Below are 23,167 nucleotides of genomic sequence, written 5' to 3' on the forward strand. Positions count from 1 at the left end.
CCCCCGCATGCCTGAGTCCCGTTCTGCCGCCCGCCGCCGCCCTGCCCGACGGCCAAAATAAAACGAAAATAAGCATCGCTTGCGATCGATGAAGACGATCGACTTTCCTGTTCATTTCACCCCTCGCCACATACCCATCATGAGCGCTACCACCACGATCACTGCCCCGCCCCGCATCACGGCCGACAACGTCGCCTCCCTTTTCCCGGACGTCGACACCTCGCTGGCTCGCGAGGTCTTCCCCGCCGCCGGGGGGAACCCCTCCGTGCAGGAGGGCGGCGAGCTGGCCGGCTACGACGAGGAGCAGGTCCGTCTGATGGAGGAGGTGTGTATAGTTCTGGACGACGATGACAAGCCGATTGGGAGTGCCAGCAAGAAGACGTGTATGTTTGCCCCTGGGGTTCTTGTCGGGATTTGTTTACGGTCGGCTCATCCGCTAACTACCCACGACCCATCCAGGCCACCTGATGACCAACATCGACAAGGGACTCCTGCACCGCGCCTTCTCCGTCTTCCTGTTCGACTCCAAAAACCGCCTGCTGCTCCAGCAGCGCGCCTCCGAGAAGATCACCTTCCCCGACATGTGGACGAATACCTGCTGCTCCCACCCCCTGGGCGTCCCCGGCGAGACGGGCGCCCAGCTGGACGCCGCCGTGCTGGGCGTGAAGCGGGCGGCGCAGCGCAAGCTGGAGCAGGAGCTGGGCATCAAGCCCGAGCAGGTGCCGCTGGACAAGTTTGAGTATTTCACGAGGATCCATTACAAGGCCCCGAGCGATGGGAAGTGGGGCGAGCATGAGAGTATGTTCCCCGGTTCCGGATGTGTTGGATATCGAGACGCTGGCTAATGGCTTCATAGTCGATTATATCCTCTTCATCCAGGCCGACGTCGACCTGAACGAGAACCCCAACGAGGTCCGCGACACGCGGTACGTGTCGGCCGACGAGCTGAAGGTCATGTTCGAGCAGCCCGGCCTGAAGTTCACGCCGTGGTTCAAGCTCATCTGCAACTCGATGCTGTTCGAGTGGTGGAGCCATCTGGGCACCGCCGCCTTGGACAAATACAAGGGCGAGACGGAGATTCGCCGCATGTGAGATGCGTCGGGATCTCTCCACTTGAATATCTTGGGACCCCCCGTCCCTGCAGATTGACTTTTTGCTTCTTGTTCTATTTTCGGGATATACCATGACCAGCCAGTTGAATATTTTATCACAATTTGAAGCCGAAGTGAATGAACCAGTATTTACATTGCACCTCACCCGTATGTCCAGTAGAGTATGTAGACGACTAATTCGACGACTTCGCATCCGTCGCCAGAAACAATATACAGCTGCCCAAGATGGCCGTGCCGACCACTGTAAACGTCATCTGCGTCTTCCAGCCGCTCTGCACCAGCGCCGCCCGCCGACTATACTTCCGCACTGTGCGCACGTAGTTCGCGAACCCGTTCACCAGCGACGCGATGCTCAGCACCCAGAAGATGATGCCCAGCGGCAGGGCCATGCGGCGCTCGAGGCCCGTGGGCTCGCCGTGGAAGTGGAACGAGATGATGATGGCCAGGGACACCACGCCCAGGTACATGGAGAGGCGGAGCCAGGAGAGAAAGGTTCGTTCGTTGGCGCAGTGGTCGCGGGCGTCGGAGGTGGAGTTTTCGAACAGCAGGGCGCCGAAGATGGGGCGGGTTAGGAAGATGTGTTGGCTGTCTTCGAGGTGGCTTTTTGAGTTAGTTGGGTCTGAGTCGGACTGAGTGTTGGAACTCACTCGTCGACCATGACGGGCTTGGAGTTCGCCATGTTGATGAGGGGATTGTAGGATGGGCGCTGTGACGCCTGGGGTTGAGGGTCAGCCATGGTGACTGTAATGGTCACGGAGATGATGTCGATAGAGAGAATGATAGAGATAGCGTGTGCTATCTAGGCATTCTGCTTCAACGCGACCAGCAGCCCGGCTGCCTCGAGCTGGTCAGCGCAGAATCGATAATTAAATATTGAAGTCCGTCGATGGACGACCCCATGACAGGCCACGTGACGGGCTATTCTCGTTCGGGAATGATGTCATGCTCCCTCCTTCGCGTGTCGGCGCTTTGCTACGGAGAGTCCGCGAGTCCTTCCAGTTCCAGTGGAAGAATCCCCACGAGTTGTCTGTTTCTTGGTCTTGTCTCAATGGTCAAATGGCCATCCCAAGTGTACTGACAGATCTTGATCGACACCGCATCTTTGACGGTGGAGACGCGGATTGCGGGGCGTCGGTTTGCAGCTGTGCCTCTCGTGCGATTTGATCTCCATCAGAGCCATCCTGGTTGGGAAGGATTGTTTACACCGGTTCTCGGACAAGCTACCCTTGCTTCTCAAACCAATGATCCAAGCAGCAGCAAGGATGCGGCAAAGTTCACGAAGGCGTGCTGATATGAGTCACCGACCAATACGCGGTGGATCTCGTCCTTGGGATGGACCAAACAACTTTATTTTAATCGCTGGGAGGCAAAATTCTGCCTCCCTCGGAGTGCGCATGGCCACTGAGTCGCCGAAGTCCGAGTGGACTGGACCAAGCTAATTCTAAAAGCCCGTTAGTTCGTCCCCGCTTCGCGTTTCCTTGTCTGCTTACTTTTTCCTTCCAGCCTCTTTTCTTTCTCTCTCTTTCTCTCTTGCGAGGAAAGAATCTCCGAGTCTGTCCCGCTGCCTCGTGTTCGACTCATATGAGAGTCATGCGGGGGTTTAGTGGCCGGTTGAAACATCTCTACTAATTTCACTTACTTTCTCATTGATTGATTCATTGACCCATTTCCCCGACACAATCCATTGCCGTCATGGTCGGGGCCAAGAATGCGCGTTCGCTCAGCGCAACAGAGCACCAAGCAATGCAGGGCCAGTTTCGGTCGAGCTCCCCTCTCGCGGAAACGGCAATTGCTCGGGACTTGGAGAGTTACGCCGACGACGAAAGTTCCGTGCTCGCTACCGACGACGATGCGTCTGAGACGTCGACGATCCGCGCGATGAACAGCCAGCCCGGCACGAACCCTCATTCCCTGGCCGGCTCGTACCAGCGCCCGAGCTACTTTACCACTGTCTCCCATGCGACGGTGGTCCCTCACCGTGCAGATCATGAGGGACTGACGCGGAGGGAGCGCGAACAAGCCATCGAGGACGAGCGGGACCTCCTCAGCGACAATAATGTCATGAGCGCTGCTGGTCGGCGGAAAGAGCGGCGGAGCCAGGACTCCGGGAGACCGGCGGAAACGACGTCTTTACTCGGCGCTCGCCGGGCGAGCTCGCATTCGAATGTTGAGGACCCTGACGAGATCGATCGCAAGTGGGAGGAGGCGGTCATGGCGGGGCTGATTCACACGACATGGAAACGGGAGGCGCAGGTCATTGGGAAGAATGCCGCGCCTTTGGTGGTTACGTTCCTCTTGCAGTACTCTTTGACGGTGGCTAGTATCTTCACGCTGGGTCATCTCGGCAAGAAAGAGCTGGGCGCGGTCAGTTTGGCCAGTATGACGGCGAATATCACCGGGTATGCGGTCTACCAGGGTCTCGCGACCAGCTTGGACACGCTGTGCGCTCAAGCTTACGGCTCCGGGCGGAAGAAGCTCGTGGGGCTGCAGATGCAGAAAATGGTCTTTTTCCTCTGGGTCATCTCCGTGCCGATTGCCGTCCTGTGGTTCTTTGCAGACAAAGTCCTAATTCGGATTGTGCCTGAAAGAGAGGTCGCAGAGTTGGCGGGGCTCTACTTGAAGGTGGTCGTACTGGGTGCTCCGGGATATGCCTGCTTTGAGAGTGGCAAGCGTTACGTGCAGGCGCAGGGGCTGTTCTCTGCGTCCTTGTATGTCTTGCTGGTCTGCGCCCCTCTTAATGCGTTCATGAACTGGTTGTTCGTTTGGGTATGTGTTGCTGGTTTTGATAATTCCTTCTCTCAATCTGATAGGCTAACGAGGACTAGAAATTTAACTGGGGGTTTGTTGGTGCTCCGATCGCAGTGGCCATCACGGACAATCTCATGCCCATCTTCCTCTTTTTCTACGTATATTTTGTTGCCGGTGGCGAGTGCTGGAATGGGTTTACTTCCAGAGCCTTGCGCAACTGGGGCCCGATGATCCGACTCGCTCTGCCCGGTCTGATCATGGTCGAAGCCGAATGCCTTGCCTTTGAGATCCTGACCCTGGCATCGTCATACCTCGGCACAACTCCTCTGGCCGCGCAATCGATCCTGTCCACGATCTCCAGCATTACCTTCCAGATCCCATTCCCCCTCTCGATCTCCGGCAGCACGCGAGTCGCCAACCTGATCGGAGCGACGCTGGTCGGCGCCGCCAAAACCTCCGCCAAGGTGACCATGGTCGGAGCCGTGATCGTCGGCCTGCTCAACATGCTCCTCCTGTCCTCCCTCCGCGACTACATCCCTCGACTCTTCACCTCCGACGACGAAGTCGTCGAGCTCGTCGCCCAAGTCCTCCCTCTCTGCGCCGCCTTCCAGCTCTTCGACGCCCTCGCCGCCAACTGCAACGGCATCCTGCGTGGCATCGGCCGCCAGGAAATCGGCGGCTACGTCCAGCTCTTCTGCTACTATGCCATCGCCATGCCGATTAGTTTCGGCACCACGTTCGCCCTGGGCTGGGATCTTTTCGGTCTCTGGTCGGGTGTTGCGATTGCCCTGTTCTTGGTGTCCGTGATTGAAGCGGTTTTCCTGCGCCATACAAACTGGGATCGGTCTGTTGAGGACGCCATGCAGCGGAATGCTTTGACATAGAAATTTTCCGGTTTGCGTAAATATATATTTGGTTGTCTATAGCTTCATGAACATTTTTCTGTCCGATTTAGTACCAGCCCCTTGTCGCTTTTTACTTATGTAGACCTTAGCGCGCCCCAAAAGCTTAGAGCAGATTGGAAGTATTATTATTAACCATGTTGTCTGTGATTATGGTGAATATTCAATTCGAAAGGTTTCGCTCTTCAGCAGTTAAATCAACATGTCACTTAGATTCTCCGATAAGTGCCAACCACCGTGACACATAATTAACTCGTAGGAGCTGCTGTTCCCTTTCCCCGGGATCGTCAGGTATCACAGTCAGGTGTCCCCCCTCGGGAGTTGGTATTACTTCGCCAGGTCTCCGAGGGACTCCTTCAAACAGCCCAAGGCGATATACGCGCCACGCATCCCAGATGACCAGCCCCAGCCGTCGCCATCGCTTAAACGCCACAAAGTGATAAGAGCATGGTACGCGCTCAAGACTAGCAAGTGTGCTTGCGCGCCGAAACTCCCCCACATGTCTCGGTAGCCATGGGCGGGACTCGGCCCTCAGGGCCCAGGCTTTGTTTACTTCGGTGTCTGGCGGAGGCGAGGGCGGAGTCCAGATCAGCGAGTAGGATCTGGTCATATCCCGTCCTGGAGGCAGGTCGAAGGACCGGAAGAACGGGAGCGGCGTCTCCTCTGGGAAAGTCCAGGCTGCGCGCGAGGACTCCTCCCCTTCTGGGTCCTGGGCTAGGAATCTCTCCTGGTCTTGGAAGGGGTGGTGCCCGTATATTGGGCTCAGGCCGAGATCAGAAAGCAAGGCGGCAGTGGTCCACATCTTTTCGGCTCTCCGGAAATCCGTGTCGTTCCATTTGTTGTAAGCATGTAAGCCATGCATGGATATTTCGTCCCAGTGCCAACGCTCTGTTGCTGCTTCGCGGAGGGAGGCATAGTGCTGGAGGTGCCAAAGGGAGGAGTATACGCGGTATTCCTCTGCGAACGAAAAGGGCTCGCAGGCGATCTTCACCCGGTCAGAGGCTGAGATGTCACCGGCGGGGATCCCAGTTAGAGCCGAGACAAAGTTTTGCTGAATCAGGGTGAGGCAGGCGCAAGCTAGCCGCTGGGTTCGTGCGGCTAGGTGAAGTATGAAGATTGAGAGCTCTTCTGTATACTCGATAGGTGGCGGATTCTCGCATCTCTGTTGATAGTCGACGACGCTTGGAAATTCAGCTGAACGTGTCTGGATTAGGCTGATATTGTGGCACATGTTTTGGATCTCCGGGAGGATTGCAATGGGGTCACATAATAGCAGGTTGCGTATTATAGTAGGCTGAGCCCGAAAGACTGTATTGACTCGAGGCGACGCGGAAATAATGCTCCCTACCGCAGAGAAATCTGCAGTATAAACAAGAACTTTTGCAATGAGCTCAGGGGGTAGTTTTATGAAGGGGTCCATGGTTGGAAAAGAAGCCAGGATAAGAGGGAGATTTGAAGAAGGCAAGAGGAGACAAGAGGAGACAAGGCCATTTATTCCTCGGTGGTGGTGTAATAATACAGATTAATCAACGTAATTCACTAGTAATCGGGCAGCCACGGGGGATCCGCCAAACCTCTAAATCTATGCCCTTTTTGACGCTATCCCTAACAACCAAAGCGATCTACTGATTAGGATATTGTAGTTTCTTTTTAGTCAACCTAGGTAGTTAGTTCCTTTGAGTTACATGTACTGACTGATTGCTGTTATTTTCAGTCGACCAACACTTGAAAACCCGAGGCATTTCTTGACGACAAAGCACATCCCCTACTGGTATGCCTAGTATATAGACAGACTACTTAGATACCCTTGTACTCGACAATATGAAATATCATATGAGCCCACATGTTCTGCCCGTCCTGAGTCTTCCAGAGTCTCACTGAATCCGGAATCCTCTTACCCATCACTCTCTTGTTGGTGAGAAGGAAATGAGCGATCGCCACCCCATTGGGAGTCCTCAAAAGTGCCTTGCCTTCATCGGTACCTTCAACCTGGCCTTTCACCCTTTTATAAATCGCGAACTCGGTTCCTGGCCATTCCTTAAGAGTTGCATAGTTATCCGTAATCTCCTTGATGATAGCCAGAGTATCCGGGTTTACGATGTGGTACCGAAGAAAATACCTGAGTTTCTTGACTTTGTTGCTCTGACCGGCCTGTCTCTGCCATTCAAGGAAGTAGACGTCCGACATTCTGTAAAGGGGTGGATAAGGGTCATCAACGTCCTGTCGAGGATTGTCGTTGTCCTCTGCTGAGATGAAGCCTCTCTCGACACTCATTACACCCTTATAGAATCCGTCTGTTCCATCCTGAGTGAGAGACGATGTCAGAGGTTTAATATATTCTGGGTGGCTTTTATGGATGACTCACTTCATATAATTTGCCCTTGAACTCAAATTCCTGATCCTGCACCCAGTGAAACTTTTGTAGCCCGCGGTCTCCGAGTTTCGTCGGGAGTTTTAAGGCATCCATCTCCTTCGCAAGGGTATGGCCAGTATAGGAGATTCCATCTGGTGGCGCATCAAGTTCACCGTAGTAATTTCCTGTCGAATACCATCTTCTCAAATGTTCCTCTGTGAATTGCATTTGGGGGGGAGCATTATCGGATCCAAAATGACATAGTAGCTCGGACTCCGCCATTCGAGCACCCTGTTCCACAGTCTTGGGAGGAACACGTTTCGATAGAAAATGAAGTGTGTTTTCCGCATGGTGAACTTCTCGGGGATGTAGCGGAAGGGTCGCATTTTCCAGGAGGAAGTGTTCATCAGCCGAATATTCATGTGGTGCTGGAGCCGCACGACTTCCCTGGCAGAAGTATAAGAGTGCAAGTGCAAAAAGAATGCCTGAGAGTAGACGGGTGGCCAGAATGTTAGACGCCATTGTGAAGTTCTGAAGAGCTCTTCAATATGAAAGAGAAAGAGACTACCCAGGAGCCCCTTGGAAGCAAAATGGCAGCCCTCATATATGGGGGAGTAAACGATGGCTAGCAATGTCCCCAGACTTGTCCATAAATGCAACACCTCCGACCTTACCGAGTATTGTAATACAACTAGGGAAATGCGGCACAGTAAACTTTCTCCTCGCCGTGGCAATCTTACGATTGAACCCTGCAGGTACGAGATTTGATGTGGGCCAGCGTCGCATTGCGCACAGAGTCACAGGAGACTTTTGCCTCGGCTACGCAGTATCCCCCGGTAGATATCCAGTACTTTTTGTCCAGGCACTAGACCGAACCCCAGTAAGAGACTTTGTATGGTCAAGGTAGGATATTAAGGGCATTCTTGGCATGGAAACGGGCTTGTGATAATGCTGGTCGGTGTTTAGTTCGCCTCACGAGGGAAGCTGTGCCGGGAGCACGAACCCTAGTTAGCCAAGACCAACGGTGCCTCGATCTAATGCTTAGAGGAACAGCAAGCCCTGAACCTGACTCTTCCGCCGCTAGTCGGATCTCTGAAAAGAGATTGTGATCTGCTCGATCCCCCGGTCCGGCTCCTTGATTTTCTCCCGAGTTGATCCGTACCCACTCGGACATGTTGCCTCCTGAGGTATGCATTGATAGGGTTACTTCGTAGATACTCCGTAGGCAAACAATACAGGAAGGACTGCGACTCGCCTCCGGAGACGGTTGACAGACCAGAGCCCGAGATCAGGGTGTGTCAGTCTAGCACCTGCTAGGCCAGCGTCGGATGCTACCTGCTGATAATGTCGTTTTTCTTCCTTCGCCTTCTCGGTTAACAAGCATGAAAGAGGCCCGAGATTCAACAATAAAATGATACGCCTTCGCCCCGTCTCTGATTCACATTGCGACCATTGTCATTCTTTCTGCTTTGTCCTTGGTCTTAGAGGTCACCATGCCCCTATCACTCTTTCTTTTATCTCTTGTGTTTTCACTCTTCACGTTCTTGTCACAAGCCAGTGCAGGCCCTACCCATGATGCCTGGTCTCGCCTTTGGAGCCCATGTCCAACGGACTGCAGTGACTCTTCACCGGCCGAATGGGCTGCATACAACGGGCTAAGCCGTCTCGCTGCTTGCAACGGGCTAAGCCGTCTCGCTGCTTGCAACCAGACAATGCGTCTTCAATTCTCTTTGTACAATCCTTCAAGTTCCATACGAGCCTGTTCGGCATCCTCCAACCCCCACTCTGTACAAGCTGCACTGGCACCTGCCTTCTCCGAGAAATTCCAATCCCAGGAGGTAAGCCTTGAGCTTGGCTGGTGGGACACTCCGACCTCCTCGAGTCCTGCGGGTGTCAAAGCTGCTGTGGAGGAGGCCCGAAAAGCCCTTATGACCTCGAGCAACAACAAATCCACCACGACATTTAGCTACTCGGGCAAGTCCCTTGTTGGTCTGTATGCTGGACACGGAGTGCTCCACTCGGATGCTGCCACTACAGCGCTCCAGCACTTCACTCAATATCTCGAGTCGCAGGAGACTATCGGTCGAGTGCTCCTTCAGTACTGCGGCATCAACTCAAACAAAGCGCTTGGTATCGTGGTCGACACGACTGGTGACTTTTCGGCAGTGCAGCGCATTATGCGGGACTGGAATGAGGCCAAATGCCAGACCGACTTTGACGGTAGCAAGAAGCTGTCCACCACTGCGTTGCGTCTTGAGCGACCCTTCACCCAGGCAAACTCGACCACCGATGACCTGACCCGCCGCCACTCACACCACCACGGCGCCCATCACGATCATTCCATCCACCGGCGAGCGACCTGCGAGACCATCCAAGTCGCGTCCGGTGACTCCTGCGGATCCCTCGCTAAAGAATGTGGCATCACTGGCGCGAAGTTTGAGGAGTACAACCCTGACAAAAATCTCTGCTCCACCTTGTCAGTCGGTCAGTATGTATGCTGCACTGCCGGTGACCTCCCCGACCTTACTCCTAAGCCTGAGCCTGACGGTACATGCGCTTCTACCATTGTGGAAGATGGGGATTACTGTTCCAAAATAGCCTCTGCCAACGGTATCTCTGTTGAGGACCTGGAGGATTTCAATAAGAAGACCTGGGGATGGGCGGGATGTGACCTCCTCCAACCAAAGCAACGGATCTGCCTCAGCAAGGGTGACCCTGCGATGCCAGAGAGTCTTGATAATGCTGTTTGCGGTCCGCAAGTCCCAGGGACAAAACAGCCAACGAACGGCACGGATCTTGCGGATCTCAATCAATGTCCGCTCAAGTCATGCTGCAACATCTGGGGTCAGTGCGGTATCACCGATGACTTTTGCACCATCACCGAGTCAGAGACCGGAGCCCCCGGTACGGCGGCCAACGGCACGTATGGCTGTATATCCAACTGCGGCACTGATATCGTCAATAATGACAGTCCTCCGGACTCTTTTATTACGATTGGGTATTTCGAGGCCTGGAACTTTGAGCGCAAATGTCTGAATATGGACATAGCCTACTTCGATACATCCGCCTACAGCCATCTTCATTTTGCTTTTGCTGAGATCACCAAGGACTACAAGGTCGACGTTTCTGCCGTCCAGTCCCAATTCGATAGTCTGCTGAGCATGGGCGAAGTGCACCGTGTGTTATCGTTCGGTGGATGGTCCTTCTCCACCGAGGTGGACTCCTTTCCTATCTTTCGCGAGGGCGTGACCGACGCGAATCGAGAGTTGTTCGCCACCAACGTGGTCAATTTCATTGTGGACAATGACCTCGAAGGTGTCGATTTTGACTGGGAATACCCCGGAGCCCCAGATATCCCCGGCATACCTGCCGGGGATGAGGGCGATGGAGAACGATACCTGCAGTTCTTGAAGCTGGTGCGGGAGAAGCTTCCCAAGAGCAAGACCCTAGCAATTGCCGCACCTGCTTCCTTTTGGTATTTGAAGGGCTTCCCGATTGCGGAGATCTCTGAAGTCGTTGACTATATTGTCTACATGGCCTACGACCTGCATGGTCAATGGGACTACGGCAATCAATATGCCACTTCCGGATGTACTAAGGGTGACTGCCTACGCTCCCATGTGAACCTTACGGAGACAACAAGCGCTTTGTCAATGATCACCAAGGCCGGGGTTTCTTCTGACAAAATCATTGTCGGACTGGCCAGCTACGGACGTTCCTTCAAAATGACCAAGGAAGGCTGCACCGGACCCATGTGCAGGTTCGTTGGGCCTGACTCTGGCGCGGCAAAAGGGGAGTGCACCGATACCGCAGGGTATATCTCCGATGCAGAGATCTACCGGATTCTTGACGAAGATGACACGGCAGAGACCTTCTACGACAAGAGCAGCGATAGCAACATTCTTGTCTACGGATCCACGGAATGGGTTGCGTTCATGGACGCGGATACGAGAAGCAGTCGGACAGATTACTATGAGGGTCTCAATATGGGCGGGACGACAGACTGGGCTGTTGACCTGCAGGCAGTCGGCTTTTCTGGAGGAGGCGGCGGCGGCTCCGGCGACGGTGGCGGCACCCTGAATCAATCCATCGTCTACATCTCTCCCAGTATCTGGACGGACGGGGAGGATCCTGCAACGGTGCAATGTCCTGCGCCCTGCGTTCTCGTGCTCCCAGATTTCCCTCTCAGCTCGACGTCCGTCATCTCTCGTCCTCCGTATGTTACGACCCTGGACGTGGCCTGGCCAACGGCTGCGACCTTGACAACCGGGGGATCTACAGTGACGACCACCACCGTGACTCACATTCTACAGGAAACAACCATCAAGGCACCCGCAGGTAAGCCTGGCCCTACTCCTGTAGCTCTTCTGTGTGACACTCGCTAACCATGGTACAACGCAGTTACTGTGAGCTCCCTGCCCATGGCAAATCTTAACATCACGGTGCCCATCGACGGCAACAGCACCATCACCATCACCCCCAGACCACGATTCCCAGCGCAGGCCGTTACCATTACCAATGACCCTAACCCGCTGAGCATCACGGGCGTCTCGCATCCGCCTGTCACTCGCAGTGTCACCTTGCCGCCCTGGCCTCAGGGAACTGTCATCTATTATCCAAAGGACTACGTTGATGACGGCAGAGATGACAATAATGATGATGACGACGACAACGACGATGATGATGATGACAATGGCAACGATGAGGATGACGGTATCGACCTTCCTGCCATCCCGATCATCGTCGTCAAGGACGGACCCGGCTCACCTCGCTGTGGCGCCGACGAAAACTGCGGCCATGTCTGCTCCGGCCCTCTCAGCTTCTGCTCTTGCTTCATCTGCCCCAACGGCGGTGGTGCTGGCGACGGTGGCTTCTCAGATCCCAACGACCCCAACCCACCCCCACGACCCCCCGGAGATCCAGTAAATAACAACAACAACAATCCAGACGACCCAGACCGTAGCTGCACGAAGACATCCACCGAGACGAACTACTGGGTGTCGTGCGAGAGCCTAGCCTCGACCTCAACCTCGTGCACCACAACAAGCAGCATGCTCGCCATCGGCTGCGACGTCACAGCCACAACGACCACAACCGGCGAGGGCGTCTGCAGCAGCTTCAACCCCGACGAGGACCAGGGAGACGCCAACGGCCGACCCACCAGCGGAGGCTCCACGACCGTGCCAACAGTCTCAGCCACAGCAACCACCACTACAAACAAAGAGCCCTCCACCTCTTCCAAAACCACCACGACCAAGACCTCGACGACATCTGCCTCCCCACCGTCCGCCACCGCTGCCGACGGCTGCAGCAAAGTCGGCGGCTCCAGCAGCAGCACCCGACGCTGCTGGAACAAATGCGACCCGGGCACGGGCTCGCCCATCGGCGGCGACTGGGCGCAGAACGATCCCTGGTGCTACATCTCAGAATCCGGCAGCGACGAGTACGCCAATTGCTTCAAGCAATCCGACTGTCCGACTGACTTTGAGTGCGCGGAGTCATGGGGCTGCGTCGTTCCGCTGGCCCGTGGGTGTGCGCCTCAGGGCGGCAAAACGCAGCTGGGGAAGACTTGCTGGAGCAGCTGCAATGAGAAGACCGGGAAGCGTACGAACGATGAGTGGGAGGAGGGAATGGCGTGGTGCTGGCTGAAGAATGATAGGTTTTTTGCCAGCTGCGATGAGGACGACGACTGCGATGCCACCACCGAGTGTGTCCCTGACTCTTGGTCGCATGGCGGCTGCGATACTAATGATAAGGCCTCGTGATAAGGGGATATATGGTTCACTGTAAACTAGTACTTTATACCTTCGAGTCTGTAGTTGTATTGCAATATATTTGAATGCACACGTTGAAAGGAAAGAGATGTAAGCCAACCCCTTCCAATAATCACTTCACCACCAACCTCAACCCACTAATCCTCCAACCTCTTAAAGACAAAATACTCCTCATGCGAACTCTCAAACGTCCTCACACACTCCAACCCTGCCTGCCTCGCCCACTCCAGCAGCTTCCCCCGCTGCCAAATCCTCAACGAGATCTCGATCTGATTCCGCTCGATCACCCTCTCCTCGCCCTCCGCGCTCTTCACAACTTCAAACTCATACTTATCGTACTTCACCGCCCCTTCGACCCTCGAGCTGTGCACTGGAAACTGCTTATACACCACCCCCTCATACAACTGACTGCTGAACGTCTCGGCCTCCCGAACCTCCGCCCATGTATCCCCCCTCAGCGTGAACCCGTCCTGCGTGTCTGCGCTCTCCGAGACAATCAAGTCCGCCTGGATGGGGATGTACGCGCGCCCAGAGCCAGGCCTCAGGAGCTGCGCGACCTGTGTGAAGAACTCCGCGGGCTCGTCAGGCCCCGTCAGGTGGCTGATACTTCCCACCGCGAAGAGGAGGAGATCGATTTGTCCAAGATGAGGAGCTAGCATGGGCAGAGTGGATATCGAGGCAGCTTCGCCAGTGGACCAAGCGACGGAGCGGAAGTTCCTGAAAGCAGGTGTTTGGGTCTGGACGGCTTTTGCGCGGTCGATCATCGCAGACTCCTTGTCGACGCCGAGGAGTGTGATGTGCGAGACATCGAGGCGGTGGGATACGGCGTCGTTGGCGAGGTTGATGAGTACGCGGCCGGTGCCGGTGCCGATGTCGAGGATGGTGAATGGCGAGGAGGGTCGGTCTTGGAGGGCTTCTCTCAGGGCTGTGAGGTAGGTTGGGGCGTCGCTGTGTAGGTCGACGGGGGGGAGATGCGATGCGGTCCAGAGGTCGTAGTATTCGGCGAGGTATTTGGTGTCGTAGAAGTTGCTGGGGATGGGGGTTGACGACATTTTGTGTTTGAATAGTTCTGATTCTTTTGATAGACGGAGAGAGGGAGAAATGAAGTAATGGCAGTTCTGGAATGGAGTGGAGATTCATCAAATATGTCAGGGCCGCAATATATACCAACGATGACCAATGCTGTCTCGGTTTCCATGCAGCACCAAGATTGGCTCGGCTCTCAAAGGAACCGGCGTGACAGATAATTCCCTTGAGTTCATCAAGCGTTGTCATACTGCAGATGGTTTACGGCGGTTGGATCGGGCATCCTCGGATACCCTTGCATGAGACATGCTGCGTCGTACAACCGCCATTGATAAAAGTTGCAAAAGGAACCAAGCTAATCCCGCAACTCGAGCGCAGTGAGGAGAGAAGGCAAACATGTCTTTCATTTTCCAGTCTTCTTCTCCTTTCACCCCGAGACCTCCGGGTTTGACTTCGATGAGTTTCAAACACGACGGACAACACTGTCAGACAAACACGTCTCCACGCAAACAGCATGTGGGCTGATATCATCGGAACAAATAAACCCAGTATTCCATTACCTGCTATAGGCTGAGAGCTGCCTTCAGCTCTACTGAGCGTCGTCATCAGCTGAACGAGACAACGCATATGCAGCCAACTGTCTCATCACAGCGATGGCGGGGATTGACAGTCAGCAAGGTGCATTGGCTGTCATGGGCTTGATCAGATGGCCTGTCTTGATCAGTATAATCTCCATCTATATAAAGTTGACAGGAGAGAGCTCGTTGGAAGTAAGTATTTACCCCTTAAAGTTATAGCCTGTTTGGATAAAGTCAAGACAAGATGAAGATTTGCCTGATCAATTCCTCCTACGAGGGCGTCGACTCGCCCTTCGAGAAGGTGATCCACTTCCTATGTCTCTGTTAGAGAAATACTCGCTCACACAAATAGTACGATGAATTCCCCGACCCCAATCGCTACATCTCCAAAGAACACCACGAGTTCATCACGCGCTACGTGACCAAAGCCAACGCCAAAGCCGAGATCGACGAAATCTGCAAGGAGGATTTCGACATGTTCATGAACTACATGGTACGTTACCCATGCCTTTCTAAATCTCAAAACTAACAGAATCAACAGTGGGGCATCGAATCCGACGACGTTGCCGGCGTCGAAGCAACCCGCTACCTCGAATCCAAAGGCGTCCCCATCCTCACCAACCCCTCGACCTTCCTCTCCAAGACCAAACTTGACCTCCAGAGAGCCGCCAAGAAAGCCCCGGGAACGAGCCTACGCATCCCCGGCAACACCCCCGACAAATACCCCAAAATCGTCAAATACAGCGACGGCTACGGCTCGCTGAACCTCGACGAAGGCTCCATCTGCTCCTCCGCAGAAGAAGTATCTACTCGCGTCGCCCTCCTTCAACAAAGCAACACCACCTTCGGCACCCTCGTTCAAGACTACATCATCGGCCGAGAATGCTCCGCCATAGTCGTCGAAATGGGATCCGAAGTCGTCGCCCTCGACCCCCTCCAATACGTCTTCCCAGACCATACACCTGCCAACGAAGCCTTCCTCACCTGGACCAACAAGTTCGAAGCCGTCGAAAACGGCATAATCAAATACGCCTTTGTCGATGAGCAGCCCCACCGACGCAATCTGCAATCCGCAGCCATCGAAGCCTTCAAGGCCCTCGGCGTCACCGGCGGCGGGGCGTGGGCTCGCGTCGACATGCGGTTAGAAGAAAGCACAGGAACCGTGTACGTAATCGAAGTAAACTGTATTCCCGTGGTCTTCTACCCAAAGGGCAATACACTGGGCGACGACCTCGTCGTCGGAGAACGGTTCCCCGGTGCCCAGAGGGCCTTTTTCGATATGATGCTGGCCACGAAGCTGATGCAGCTGGGTCGGCATACGGCGCAGACGGCGCACCTCGCGCAGGTGTATGATCGGTTTGCGCCGTCTTATACGGCGGTCTGGGAGGCTGCAGGGTTGAGTACCATTCAGAAGTTTCTGGTCGCGGAGTTTGATTACTCGGGCAGCGTGTTGGATGTGGCGTGTGGGAATGGGTCGTTTGGGAAGGTTCTGAGTGCTGGGGGGGTGAAGGCGGATGTTGTTGGCATTGAGCTGTCGCCGAAGATGTTGGAGGATGAGGAGGTGGGGAGGTGCTATAAGGAGGTGAGGTTGGGGCCGATGGAGGAGTTGATTATGGTGAGTTCTTCTTCTTTCTCTTCTCGCACTGCTCGAGTAGATGTTGACAAGCACCAGGGCGCAGGAGAACACGACCACATCACCTGTTTCGGGGCCCTGCATTTCCTCGACACGGTGTTCTTGAACGCTGTCCTGGCGAGGATGTTCATGCTTGCGCGCAAATCGGTGACTTTCGAAGTGGATGATATCAGCGAGGCGTATATCCAAGGCATTAAGGAGAAGCATGGGGAGCTCACGTTCAATGCGAATCATGTCCGGGCAGTGGAGGACTTTGGAGTCCCGAATGGGTGGAAGAGGGTGTATTGCGAAAAGAGTCTTATATATAATTCCCCGACGACTGGGAATGATGTGTATGGGTATACGATGCGGTTTGAGAGGGTTTAGATTAGACGTGAGGGGTTGATTGGGTGTAGTGTGATACTATCGTGGAGTCGAAACAGAGAAGCAGAAGGAAATAAATAGCTATATAGTCAAACTAAACAATTTCTGTTGTTTTGACCAGCTGGCCGAACTTCAAACCAATAGCCCTAAGCGATAGCCATGACATATTCGGATGAAAAAAGAATAAATCCCAAACCAGCCCGTCAAGCTAGAAAGCTCTCTTCTAAGACTCCACCTAGAATTCCACCACCAACTTCCTCGCACTAACCCCAGCCTTGGACAGGTACAGTCCATCTTGAACACATCCCAGCCCCTTTCCAACAACCACCGGTGGCGGGAGACACTGAAGCCTGCCCGTCCTCAACGCAGGAGTCACAAAGTCCCTCCAAACCGGCGCAGCGACATCATTGACCGCGAAAATCATCCCCGCCTTCACATTCACCGGCAGATCCGCCATCGCAGGCGGAGGATGCACACAAGCCAGGTGTCCGCCGCCCAGACGCTCCAGGATCACACGATCATGCGCGTACGTCTCAGGCGTGGCGATAGCGTCGAAGATGCCGATGAATTCAGACTCACCCAGCCGACGCACCGCTTGCACGGCTTTCTCGACTACCGCTGTGTCCTTGTGGTCTAGTACTTCGATCGCGCCGCAGCGCTGGCTGAACACGAAGTTGTGCGCCCCGCTGATGGCGATGACGTGGATTCCCATCGCTGTCGCGAACTGTGTGGCCATGGAGCCGACGGAAGATGAGCCGCCGTAGATGATGAGCGTTTTCTTGCCCGGAGGAAGCGCCGTGTCAGTGTCTTTCAGGGAGGGATACGGCAGACCCAGAGCGGGAGTCGAGACGCCTGGCATGGCGACCCCCGGCTCTTGCAGGCATAATGCACACACGGCGGCCTCCAGGGCAAAAGGGACGACGACACCGTCGGTGAATGGGATATTATCTGGGAGGATAGCGGCCTTGTCGACGGAAACGACTGAGTAGTGCGCGAAAGCCCCATCTTGAGGACGACCAGTCACAAGGTTGATGGTGTGTCTGGTTGCATCAGTAAGATCGTGTGGACTGAGAGAGGATGCCAACTGGAGATATTGTTAAACATACCCAATGACGCGATCTCCTTTCTTGAATCGCTGCACGTCCGCGCCAACTTCATACACTTCGCCGGCCACGTCGCAGCCTAAGATGGCGGGAAACTGCTGCACAAACACCCCGGAGTCCTGCATATGACAGTCCAGCGGGTTGATGGCAGCAGCAGCATTCTTGACGACGATCTCGCCAGGGCCAGCTGTGGGCAATGGAGCGTCTCCTACTTCTAGAGGGGCTCCGGCTTTGACGATCCATGCGGCTTGGTTTGCTGGTGCTGCCATGTTGGAGGTGTTGTGGTTGAGACAGGGTAATGTAGAGAACAAGTGGGCTGAGTGGGAGTTGTGAATCTGAGAAGAGGAGTTTCTTCAACGGACAGTCGGTCTCTTATATGTCCCTAGAAGACCAAACCAACAGAGATGACCATTTTTAATCGACTGTTGTGAACATGAAGGATTTCAAAGCAGAGCAAGATTTACTCCAAAAGCCAAAGGGCTGATTTGTTGATGGGAGAACGCGACATGGAATATCACCAGCAGTTCTGCCATTAGTCAAAAGAGTATGGGAACCACATATGGGGTTCTGCGATATTTCTAATATTTTCCTTGTCGCCCTGCCGCACTAGTGGCGTTTCTCAGCGAATGGGGCTGAGTCGTCGACATCTTACTGTATGATTATGGATCCCAGCTAGTGCCTCATAGTGCTTGGACCGAAAATGCCCTAGCCGCAAGGCTGTCTTTCTCATCCATCTCACGATGTCCACTATCAGATTCGGCCCTCGCGACCTGCTCGAATACGACGCGCGCTATGGAGTGTTGATCTGTCGCGAATGCCGATACGCAATCCAGAAAAGCGCCGTGGAAAGCCACCTGCTGCGACATAAAATCTACCGCTCCGAACGACATGACTTGCTGTGCCAGATTGCCCCCCTGCAGCTGTTGGAGCCCCACCAGGTCCCTCTGCCTGCTGCAACGGCCTCGCCAATTGAGGCGCTCCCCGTCATCTCGGGATATCGCTGCACATCGGCGGGATGTGGATGTCTGTATGCCAGTTCCAAACGCATGAAACGCCATCAGAATGTGACCCATGGCCGTGACGATACCAACCATTTTCTCTCCAATGCTCATCCAGCCAACCTTCAGACATTCTTCCGTGGGACAAAACTTCGGTATTTTGAAGTGAACGGTCAGGTCACTGGCGATCCCGATCCCACCATTCATATATCCGACAAAAGCGAGCCCGATCAAAGCATAGTCATGCCACCGCGCAGTCCTCCCTTGTCCTTTCCTCTCGATTTTGATCTCGACACGCTGACGTACTTTCACCATTTTGTCACCGCGACCAGTCTTATGCTTCCGCGTCCCAAAGGTCGGGGGTCCGTTCAGGGATACTGGCAAACAGACTTCGTTCGCCGTGCTCTTCAGGACCAATGGCTGATGTGTGGTTTGCTGGCTCTTTCTGCCAGCCACATGGCCTCTGAAATAGAGGATGCAGCCATTGCTCGCGTCCACCGCGATCGGTCAGTTCATTTCTTCGCAGCGTTCTCTGCGGAATGGGATGCGACGAGCGAAACAGCCGACCTCCCCGGAGAGATCGGATCAGCCGCTAGGCAGATAATCGGTGTCTTGCGTTGTGTACACTGGGGATGGTCAGAGTCCATACGGGACGCGTCAAATGTGTCTGAGACAACAGACCTGCCGCAACTGCAATCAATCCTGACCACCGTTCGCGGCTTCGCGGATTCTGATCTTACGCTGTGTGTCGACAAAAGCCCCGGAATCACGGCTGATTGCCTACAGACGCTCCCCTCTCGCATGGCAGACTTTTTCGGAAAGCCGGACGATGTTCGTGACGTTCTGGCTACGCTGTCGGCTATCGCTGCGCTCGTGGACTGCTGTGATATGGTGCTGGCTTCTACGGCTTCGGCCTGGGACGCGACGACTGACTGGTTGAACAAGGTGCCAGATCACTTCAACGACTTGGTCTTGCGTGGTGACTCGGCTGCTCTCGTCGTGGTAGCTCACTGGGCAGCATTGTTGGTCCGGCTTGTCGAGCGGTCTGGTTGTTGGTTTTTTGGTGGCTTGTCAACATTGATTTCACGGTTGTCTGGTGGAGGATCAGAATCGTTACTCTGTCCCGCTTCTCTGTTTGAATATATAGCATAAGTGACTTTGTGCTTGATGGTCTGAGCTGCATACCGCAACGTGCTCTCAAACTCGCAATGAAATAAGATCGCGTTAATAGGTAAATCAGTATTGAAGCGTGGTACCTGATAGCTACTACCTAGGCATCCAGATTTGTGCCAAATGAGCCGTAAATTGTTCAGACTTCGCGTTTGCCAGGCATGCTTCCATGTAGTCGTGCTCAACCCCACAATTGCATGTATTTCCGATTATGACCTCCCAGCAAGGCCTTTCCACACCGTGAAGGTAGCGACATCCATCGCCGCTGCAACTACTGGATGCGAACTGTATAAGACCGATAAGCGTGGTTCTTCATCCAAGAGAACAGAGTAGTTCGATGTGTAATCATTTACATTGCAAATGCCGATCATTTGGCAATCCTCGCCAAGGCCGCATATTCTTCCTAGAAAGTTTGCAGGGCAGACGGTTTTAAGAGACGGTTTTAAGTGTGTTTTCGTCATAATGGCCCGGAGCATGCGTGGTCGAGCCACCGACAGTCATAAACCCCACCGCCGGGGAAATCATTGCTGCAGACAGGTTCGCCGAGCTGGAAGATGCTGCAGGCATAGATGACGACGCCGGAAAAGTCGAGAGCAATGGCATCAGGCGACGCACTCGGGAAGCCACTTCCGACTGGAGTTGACTGACCGTATCAAAAGTTACCGCGGCCCGATGAAGTTTCTCCTTGTTTGGGGGGCCGGATAGCTCAATAATCGCTCCCCCTACGATTGCAGGCTGCTTTCGCGTTTTGACCTGCCTTGGATTCGCCAACTCCTCTTGGGCGGATAGCTCAATGGTCGCTTCCCCTACGATGACAGGCTGCTCTCGTGTTTTTACCTGCAATATTTTCGCTAGCTCCACTTGGGGGTCCTGTCCGCTCATTTTCCCGATGATGAATCGCAATGATGGGGATTGCTCGTAGGTGTATGTGGTTCGTTGAGTCTTGCTGTTGGCCACTGGAGACGCGGCAATACCGAAGACTTTCTCGGTGTATTTGGCTTTCCAATTGAACGTTTGACTGGAGAGCCACTTCTGAATGGCATTGTGGAGGGCTTCGGATACCATTGTCATTGCTTCGCCGTTGTAGGTCTCCTCAAACTGCCTCAGATGAGTTCTCATAACATCTTCTCTTGAACAACCCCCGCATCTTCTGTACTGCTTTTGGCTGTGTATATGTGTGTTTGGAAAGCAGTAGCCCGTGAATCTTCCGGAGTAGTAGTCACATCTGAAGAAAAGGTACTTGTGTCCTGGGCTATTCACATTCTGTGGTTGACCTTCGGGGATTGAGATAACCTTGGAATAGCAGTGCTCACGATATTCCTTGGTGGAAATTTCTGCCGTCGCCTCAGCATTACGCTCATCAGATGTTTCTGAGTCTGTGTCACTTTCGGAGCGAATTTCGAAAGAACCAACAAACGGTATCAGAGCGTTATTACCCGTCTACGGAACAGTCTGGGCTCCAGCAGCGAGATTGGTATCATGCAGAGCCTCCATCTTCCTCACGCCTTCCTCTATAACTTCAGATACAAGTGATTATGGATGATGTATCTATGTTCCAGCAGTCGAAGGAGTGGGATGTGCTGGGGAGGCTCATGTCGGTGAGTGCTTTGTTGAGAAGTGTCCCTTTGCGCAGCAAATTGGGATGGCCTCGCTGGACAAGTGGGGAAAGCCTTTCGGATGTGCGCTTAGAGGAGCTTGGACTGTTGCCATTCCAGTCCGCATGAAACCTTGCATCAACCGGATAGAAATCTCTGTCGAAATGGGTGTCGTCCCCGACCGATAGGTCCAAGATGCTGTGCCCATATTTTGTGGTTATTTCAAACTCATCCATCGTAAATGGCATACAATAGATGAACCTGAGATCCCTGGGATGGTGGGAATCCTTGAGCCTCGACACACGGATCCAATTGGGACGTAGGAAATGGGCCTTGTAAAGCTCAATCGCTCTGATTGAGTTCCAAGATTGAAGCATAGCCTTGGCGCCGGAAATGAAACATTTGATCTGATCTTGAACGTTTCTAGGATCAAAGCTACCACATTCCCACGTGAAAACCCCGGGGGATGGGTCATTCTTTGTTGGTTTGTTGGGTTTCAACCGTCCTTTCAGAGTATTACCATCTATGAAGTGTGTTTGACGGTATAAGGATTGGTCTTTTGAGGGGTAAACAATTGTGTTGTCTTCAACACACTCTCGGGTCTTTCTGCATGACAGACTAAATCTTGCCCTTTCCCGTGGTGCGAGCGATGGAATAAGCATAGCCTTGAGGTCGGAAATAAAGCATTTGATCTGATTTTGAACGTTTTTGGGATCAAAGCCACCACCTTCCCACGTGAAAGCCACGGGGGATGGGTCATCCTTTGTTGGTTTATGTGGTTTCAACCGTCCTTTCAATGTGTTACCATCCATGAAATGTTTTTGTCGGTAAAGGGGTTGGTCTTTTGAGCGGTAAACGATTGTGTGGTCTTCAACCCACTCGCGGATGTTTCTGCATATGAGACTGAATGTTGCCCTTTCCCGTGGTGAGAGCGATGGAAGGAATGTCTCCCGAAATCGGTCAATTTCAAAGATGACTCGGAAGAACAGCTCCGGGAAGCTTGGGCGTTCTCGTATAAAAGGATCGGCCTATCGAAAGTCGTGTCAGCTTATACATTGCTCGGGGGACTTGGTGACAGTAACAGACTAACGTGATCTCTGTTGCGATTGGTGAGCTTGCGTAAAATTACGCGACAGAAGAACTACCAGCTGTCTGAGGGACGATTGCGATGTGAGCAGTCACCTCGAATGCTACATCATCGTGGTCTGTATCATCTGTGTTGTTGGAAGGCAAGGAAGCTTCTTCATCCACCTGGTTGATGGTCGCTTGAGGGACGATTGCGATGTGAACAGTCACCTCAGATGCTACATTATCGTGGTCTGCATCATGGGTGGGAAGAAAGGAGTTGGAGCCACCTGATTGATGGTCGGCTGAGGGACGATTGCGACGTGAGCAGTCACCTCCGATGCTATTTTATCGTGGTCTGCATCATTTGTGTAGTCAGAATGACTGCAAGAGTAGATATGGAAAGGGGTGGGAGGAAAGGAGTTGGAGCCACCTGTGGAGGAGGAAGAGAAAGTAGGAGATGAAGTGGGAGATGGAAGTGGGCGATTTAAATAGGCAATGGAAGTGGGCGATTGAAGTGAACAAACTCAACCAGTCAAGTGACAGAAGGTCGACCTGTCGAAGTGAATCTTGATGAAAATGGTTTACTTGCCCACATCACTCTGCTCAATAGTGAAGGGCATGCGGGCGGAAATTGTCTAGAGAGAATGACCACTTCACTGGAAGATCAGAATAGAAGGTGAACTGCCTGTCTTTCAACCTGCCATCCTGCAAATAAAATAAAACAAGGTAAACAAAACAAAGGCA

General features: G+C 53.6%; 11 protein-coding genes across 11 annotated transcripts; 5 read left to right on the top strand and 6 right to left on the bottom strand.

Annotated features, from left to right (window-relative positions):
• Positions 1-22: 22 nt before the first annotated feature.
• idi1 (isopentenyl-diphosphate delta-isomerase IDI1) lies at positions 23-1,246 on the top strand. Its single transcript, XM_024850151.1, has 3 exons — positions 23-383; positions 460-798; positions 857-1,246. Exons 1-3 carry the CDS (start codon positions 140-142, stop codon positions 1,090-1,092), a joined length of 819 nt encoding a protein of 272 aa, XP_024699766.1. The 5' UTR covers positions 23-139; the 3' UTR covers positions 1,093-1,246.
• On the bottom strand, positions 1,187-1,951 carry P170DRAFT_287096 (DUF202 domain-containing protein). The gene is made up of 2 exons (XM_024843214.1): positions 1,760-1,951; positions 1,187-1,712 (listed from the first exon to the last, which is right to left on the bottom strand). Exons 1-2 carry the CDS (start codon positions 1,846-1,848, stop codon positions 1,286-1,288), a joined length of 516 nt encoding a protein of 171 aa, XP_024699767.1. The 5' UTR covers positions 1,849-1,951; the 3' UTR covers positions 1,187-1,285.
• A 589-nt stretch (positions 1,952-2,540) lies between these two features.
• Positions 2,541-4,859, top strand: P170DRAFT_287082 (MATE family efflux transporter). Its single transcript, XM_024843213.1, has 2 exons — positions 2,541-3,878; positions 3,938-4,859. Exons 1-2 carry the CDS (start codon positions 2,805-2,807, stop codon positions 4,742-4,744), a joined length of 1,881 nt encoding a protein of 626 aa, XP_024699768.1. The 5' UTR covers positions 2,541-2,804; the 3' UTR covers positions 4,745-4,859.
• Positions 4,860-4,967: 108 nt separating this feature from the next.
• On the bottom strand, positions 4,968-6,182 carry P170DRAFT_480227 (uncharacterized protein; the record flags this gene model as incomplete). The annotated part of the gene is made up of 1 exon (XM_024853765.1): positions 4,968-6,182. The coding sequence occupies one exon, from the start codon at positions 6,180-6,182 to the stop codon at positions 4,968-4,970; it is 1,215 nt and encodes a 404-aa protein (XP_024699769.1).
• Positions 6,183-6,511: 329 nt separating this feature from the next.
• Positions 6,512-7,718, bottom strand: P170DRAFT_468142 (uncharacterized protein). The gene is made up of 2 exons (XM_024852534.1): positions 7,128-7,718; positions 6,512-7,066 (listed from the first exon to the last, which is right to left on the bottom strand). Exons 1-2 carry the CDS (start codon positions 7,635-7,637, stop codon positions 6,560-6,562), a joined length of 1,017 nt encoding a protein of 338 aa, XP_024699770.1. The 5' UTR covers positions 7,638-7,718; the 3' UTR covers positions 6,512-6,559.
• Positions 7,719-8,608: 890 nt separating this feature from the next.
• On the top strand, positions 8,609-12,880 carry P170DRAFT_468143 (uncharacterized protein; the record flags this gene model as incomplete). The annotated part of the gene is made up of 2 exons (XM_024852535.1): positions 8,609-11,453; positions 11,517-12,880. The coding sequence occupies 2 exons, from the start codon at positions 8,609-8,611 to the stop codon at positions 12,878-12,880; spliced, it is 4,209 nt and encodes a 1,402-aa protein (XP_024699771.1).
• Positions 12,881-13,026: 146 nt separating this feature from the next.
• Positions 13,027-13,941, bottom strand: P170DRAFT_503219 (uncharacterized protein; the record flags this gene model as incomplete). Its single annotated transcript, XM_024854200.1, has 1 exon — positions 13,027-13,941. The coding sequence occupies one exon, from the start codon at positions 13,939-13,941 to the stop codon at positions 13,027-13,029; it is 915 nt and encodes a 304-aa protein (XP_024699772.1).
• A 796-nt stretch (positions 13,942-14,737) lies between these two features.
• On the top strand, positions 14,738-16,492 carry P170DRAFT_513647 (uncharacterized protein; the record flags this gene model as incomplete). The annotated part of the gene is made up of 4 exons (XM_024855132.1): positions 14,738-14,794; positions 14,846-14,986; positions 15,035-16,108; positions 16,166-16,492. 4 exons carry the CDS (start codon positions 14,738-14,740, stop codon positions 16,490-16,492), a joined length of 1,599 nt encoding a protein of 532 aa, XP_024699773.1.
• Positions 16,493-16,577: 85 nt separating this feature from the next.
• On the bottom strand, positions 16,578-18,116 carry P170DRAFT_440750 (zinc-binding alcohol dehydrogenase family protein). Its single transcript, XM_024850152.1, has 2 exons — positions 17,596-18,116; positions 16,578-17,529 (listed from the first exon to the last, which is right to left on the bottom strand). The coding sequence occupies exons 1-2, from the start codon at positions 17,859-17,861 to the stop codon at positions 16,725-16,727; spliced, it is 1,071 nt and encodes a 356-aa protein (XP_024699774.1). The 5' UTR covers positions 17,862-18,116; the 3' UTR covers positions 16,578-16,724.
• Positions 18,117-18,311: 195 nt separating this feature from the next.
• On the top strand, positions 18,312-19,801 carry P170DRAFT_392749 (uncharacterized protein). The gene has a single exon (XM_024845991.1). The coding sequence runs from the start codon at positions 18,333-18,335 to the stop codon at positions 19,740-19,742; it is 1,410 nt and encodes a 469-aa protein (XP_024699775.1). The 5' UTR covers positions 18,312-18,332; the 3' UTR covers positions 19,743-19,801.
• A 388-nt stretch (positions 19,802-20,189) lies between these two features.
• On the bottom strand, positions 20,190-23,043 carry P170DRAFT_430364 (uncharacterized protein; the record flags this gene model as incomplete). The annotated part of the gene is made up of 5 exons (XM_024847950.1): positions 20,190-21,200; positions 21,264-21,271; positions 21,660-22,383; positions 22,538-22,763; positions 23,009-23,043. 5 exons carry the CDS (start codon positions 23,041-23,043, stop codon positions 20,190-20,192), a joined length of 2,004 nt encoding a protein of 667 aa, XP_024699776.1.
• Between the last annotated feature and the right edge of the window lie 124 nt (positions 23,044-23,167).

Source organism: Aspergillus steynii (assembly GCF_002849105.1).
Source record: "Aspergillus steynii IBT 23096 chromosome Unknown P170scaffold_9, whole genome shotgun sequence".
Taxonomy (NCBI): domain Eukaryota; kingdom Fungi; phylum Ascomycota; class Eurotiomycetes; order Eurotiales; family Aspergillaceae; genus Aspergillus; species Aspergillus steynii.

Excerpts from the sequence above, each read along its gene's own strand:
- idi1 (XM_024850151.1), top strand. The coding sequence starts at position 140 with ATGAGCGCTACCACCACGATCACTGCCCCGCCCCGCATCACGGCCGAC. Across the intron at positions 384-459 it reads GAGTGCCAGCAAGAAGACGT|GCCACCTGATGACCAACATC; the intron begins GTATGTTTGCCC and ends CGACCCATCCAG. Across the intron at positions 799-856 it reads GAAGTGGGGCGAGCATGAGA|TCGATTATATCCTCTTCATC; the intron begins GTATGTTCCCCG and ends ATGGCTTCATAG.
- P170DRAFT_287096 (XM_024843214.1), bottom strand. The coding sequence starts at position 1,848 with ATGGCTGACCCTCAACCCCAGGCGTCACAGCGCCCATCCTACAATCCC. Across the intron at positions 1,713-1,759 it reads AAGCCCGTCATGGTCGACGA|CCACCTCGAAGACAGCCAAC; the intron begins GTGAGTTCCAAC and ends TAACTCAAAAAG.
- P170DRAFT_287082 (XM_024843213.1), top strand. The coding sequence starts at position 2,805 with ATGGTCGGGGCCAAGAATGCGCGTTCGCTCAGCGCAACAGAGCACCAA. Across the intron at positions 3,879-3,937 it reads TGAACTGGTTGTTCGTTTGG|AAATTTAACTGGGGGTTTGT; the intron begins GTATGTGTTGCT and ends AACGAGGACTAG.
- P170DRAFT_468142 (XM_024852534.1), bottom strand. The coding sequence starts at position 7,637 with ATGGCGTCTAACATTCTGGCCACCCGTCTACTCTCAGGCATTCTTTTT. Across the intron at positions 7,067-7,127 it reads TCAAGGGCAAATTATATGAA|GATGGAACAGACGGATTCTA; the intron begins GTGAGTCATCCA and ends TCTCTCACTCAG.
- P170DRAFT_440750 (XM_024850152.1), bottom strand. The coding sequence starts at position 17,861 with ATGGCAGCACCAGCAAACCAAGCCGCATGGATCGTCAAAGCCGGAGCC. Across the intron at positions 17,530-17,595 it reads AAAGGAGATCGCGTCATTGG|ACACACCATCAACCTTGTGA; the intron begins GTATGTTTAACA and ends TGATGCAACCAG.
- P170DRAFT_392749 (XM_024845991.1), top strand. The coding sequence starts at position 18,333 with ATGTCCACTATCAGATTCGGCCCTCGCGACCTGCTCGAATACGACGCG.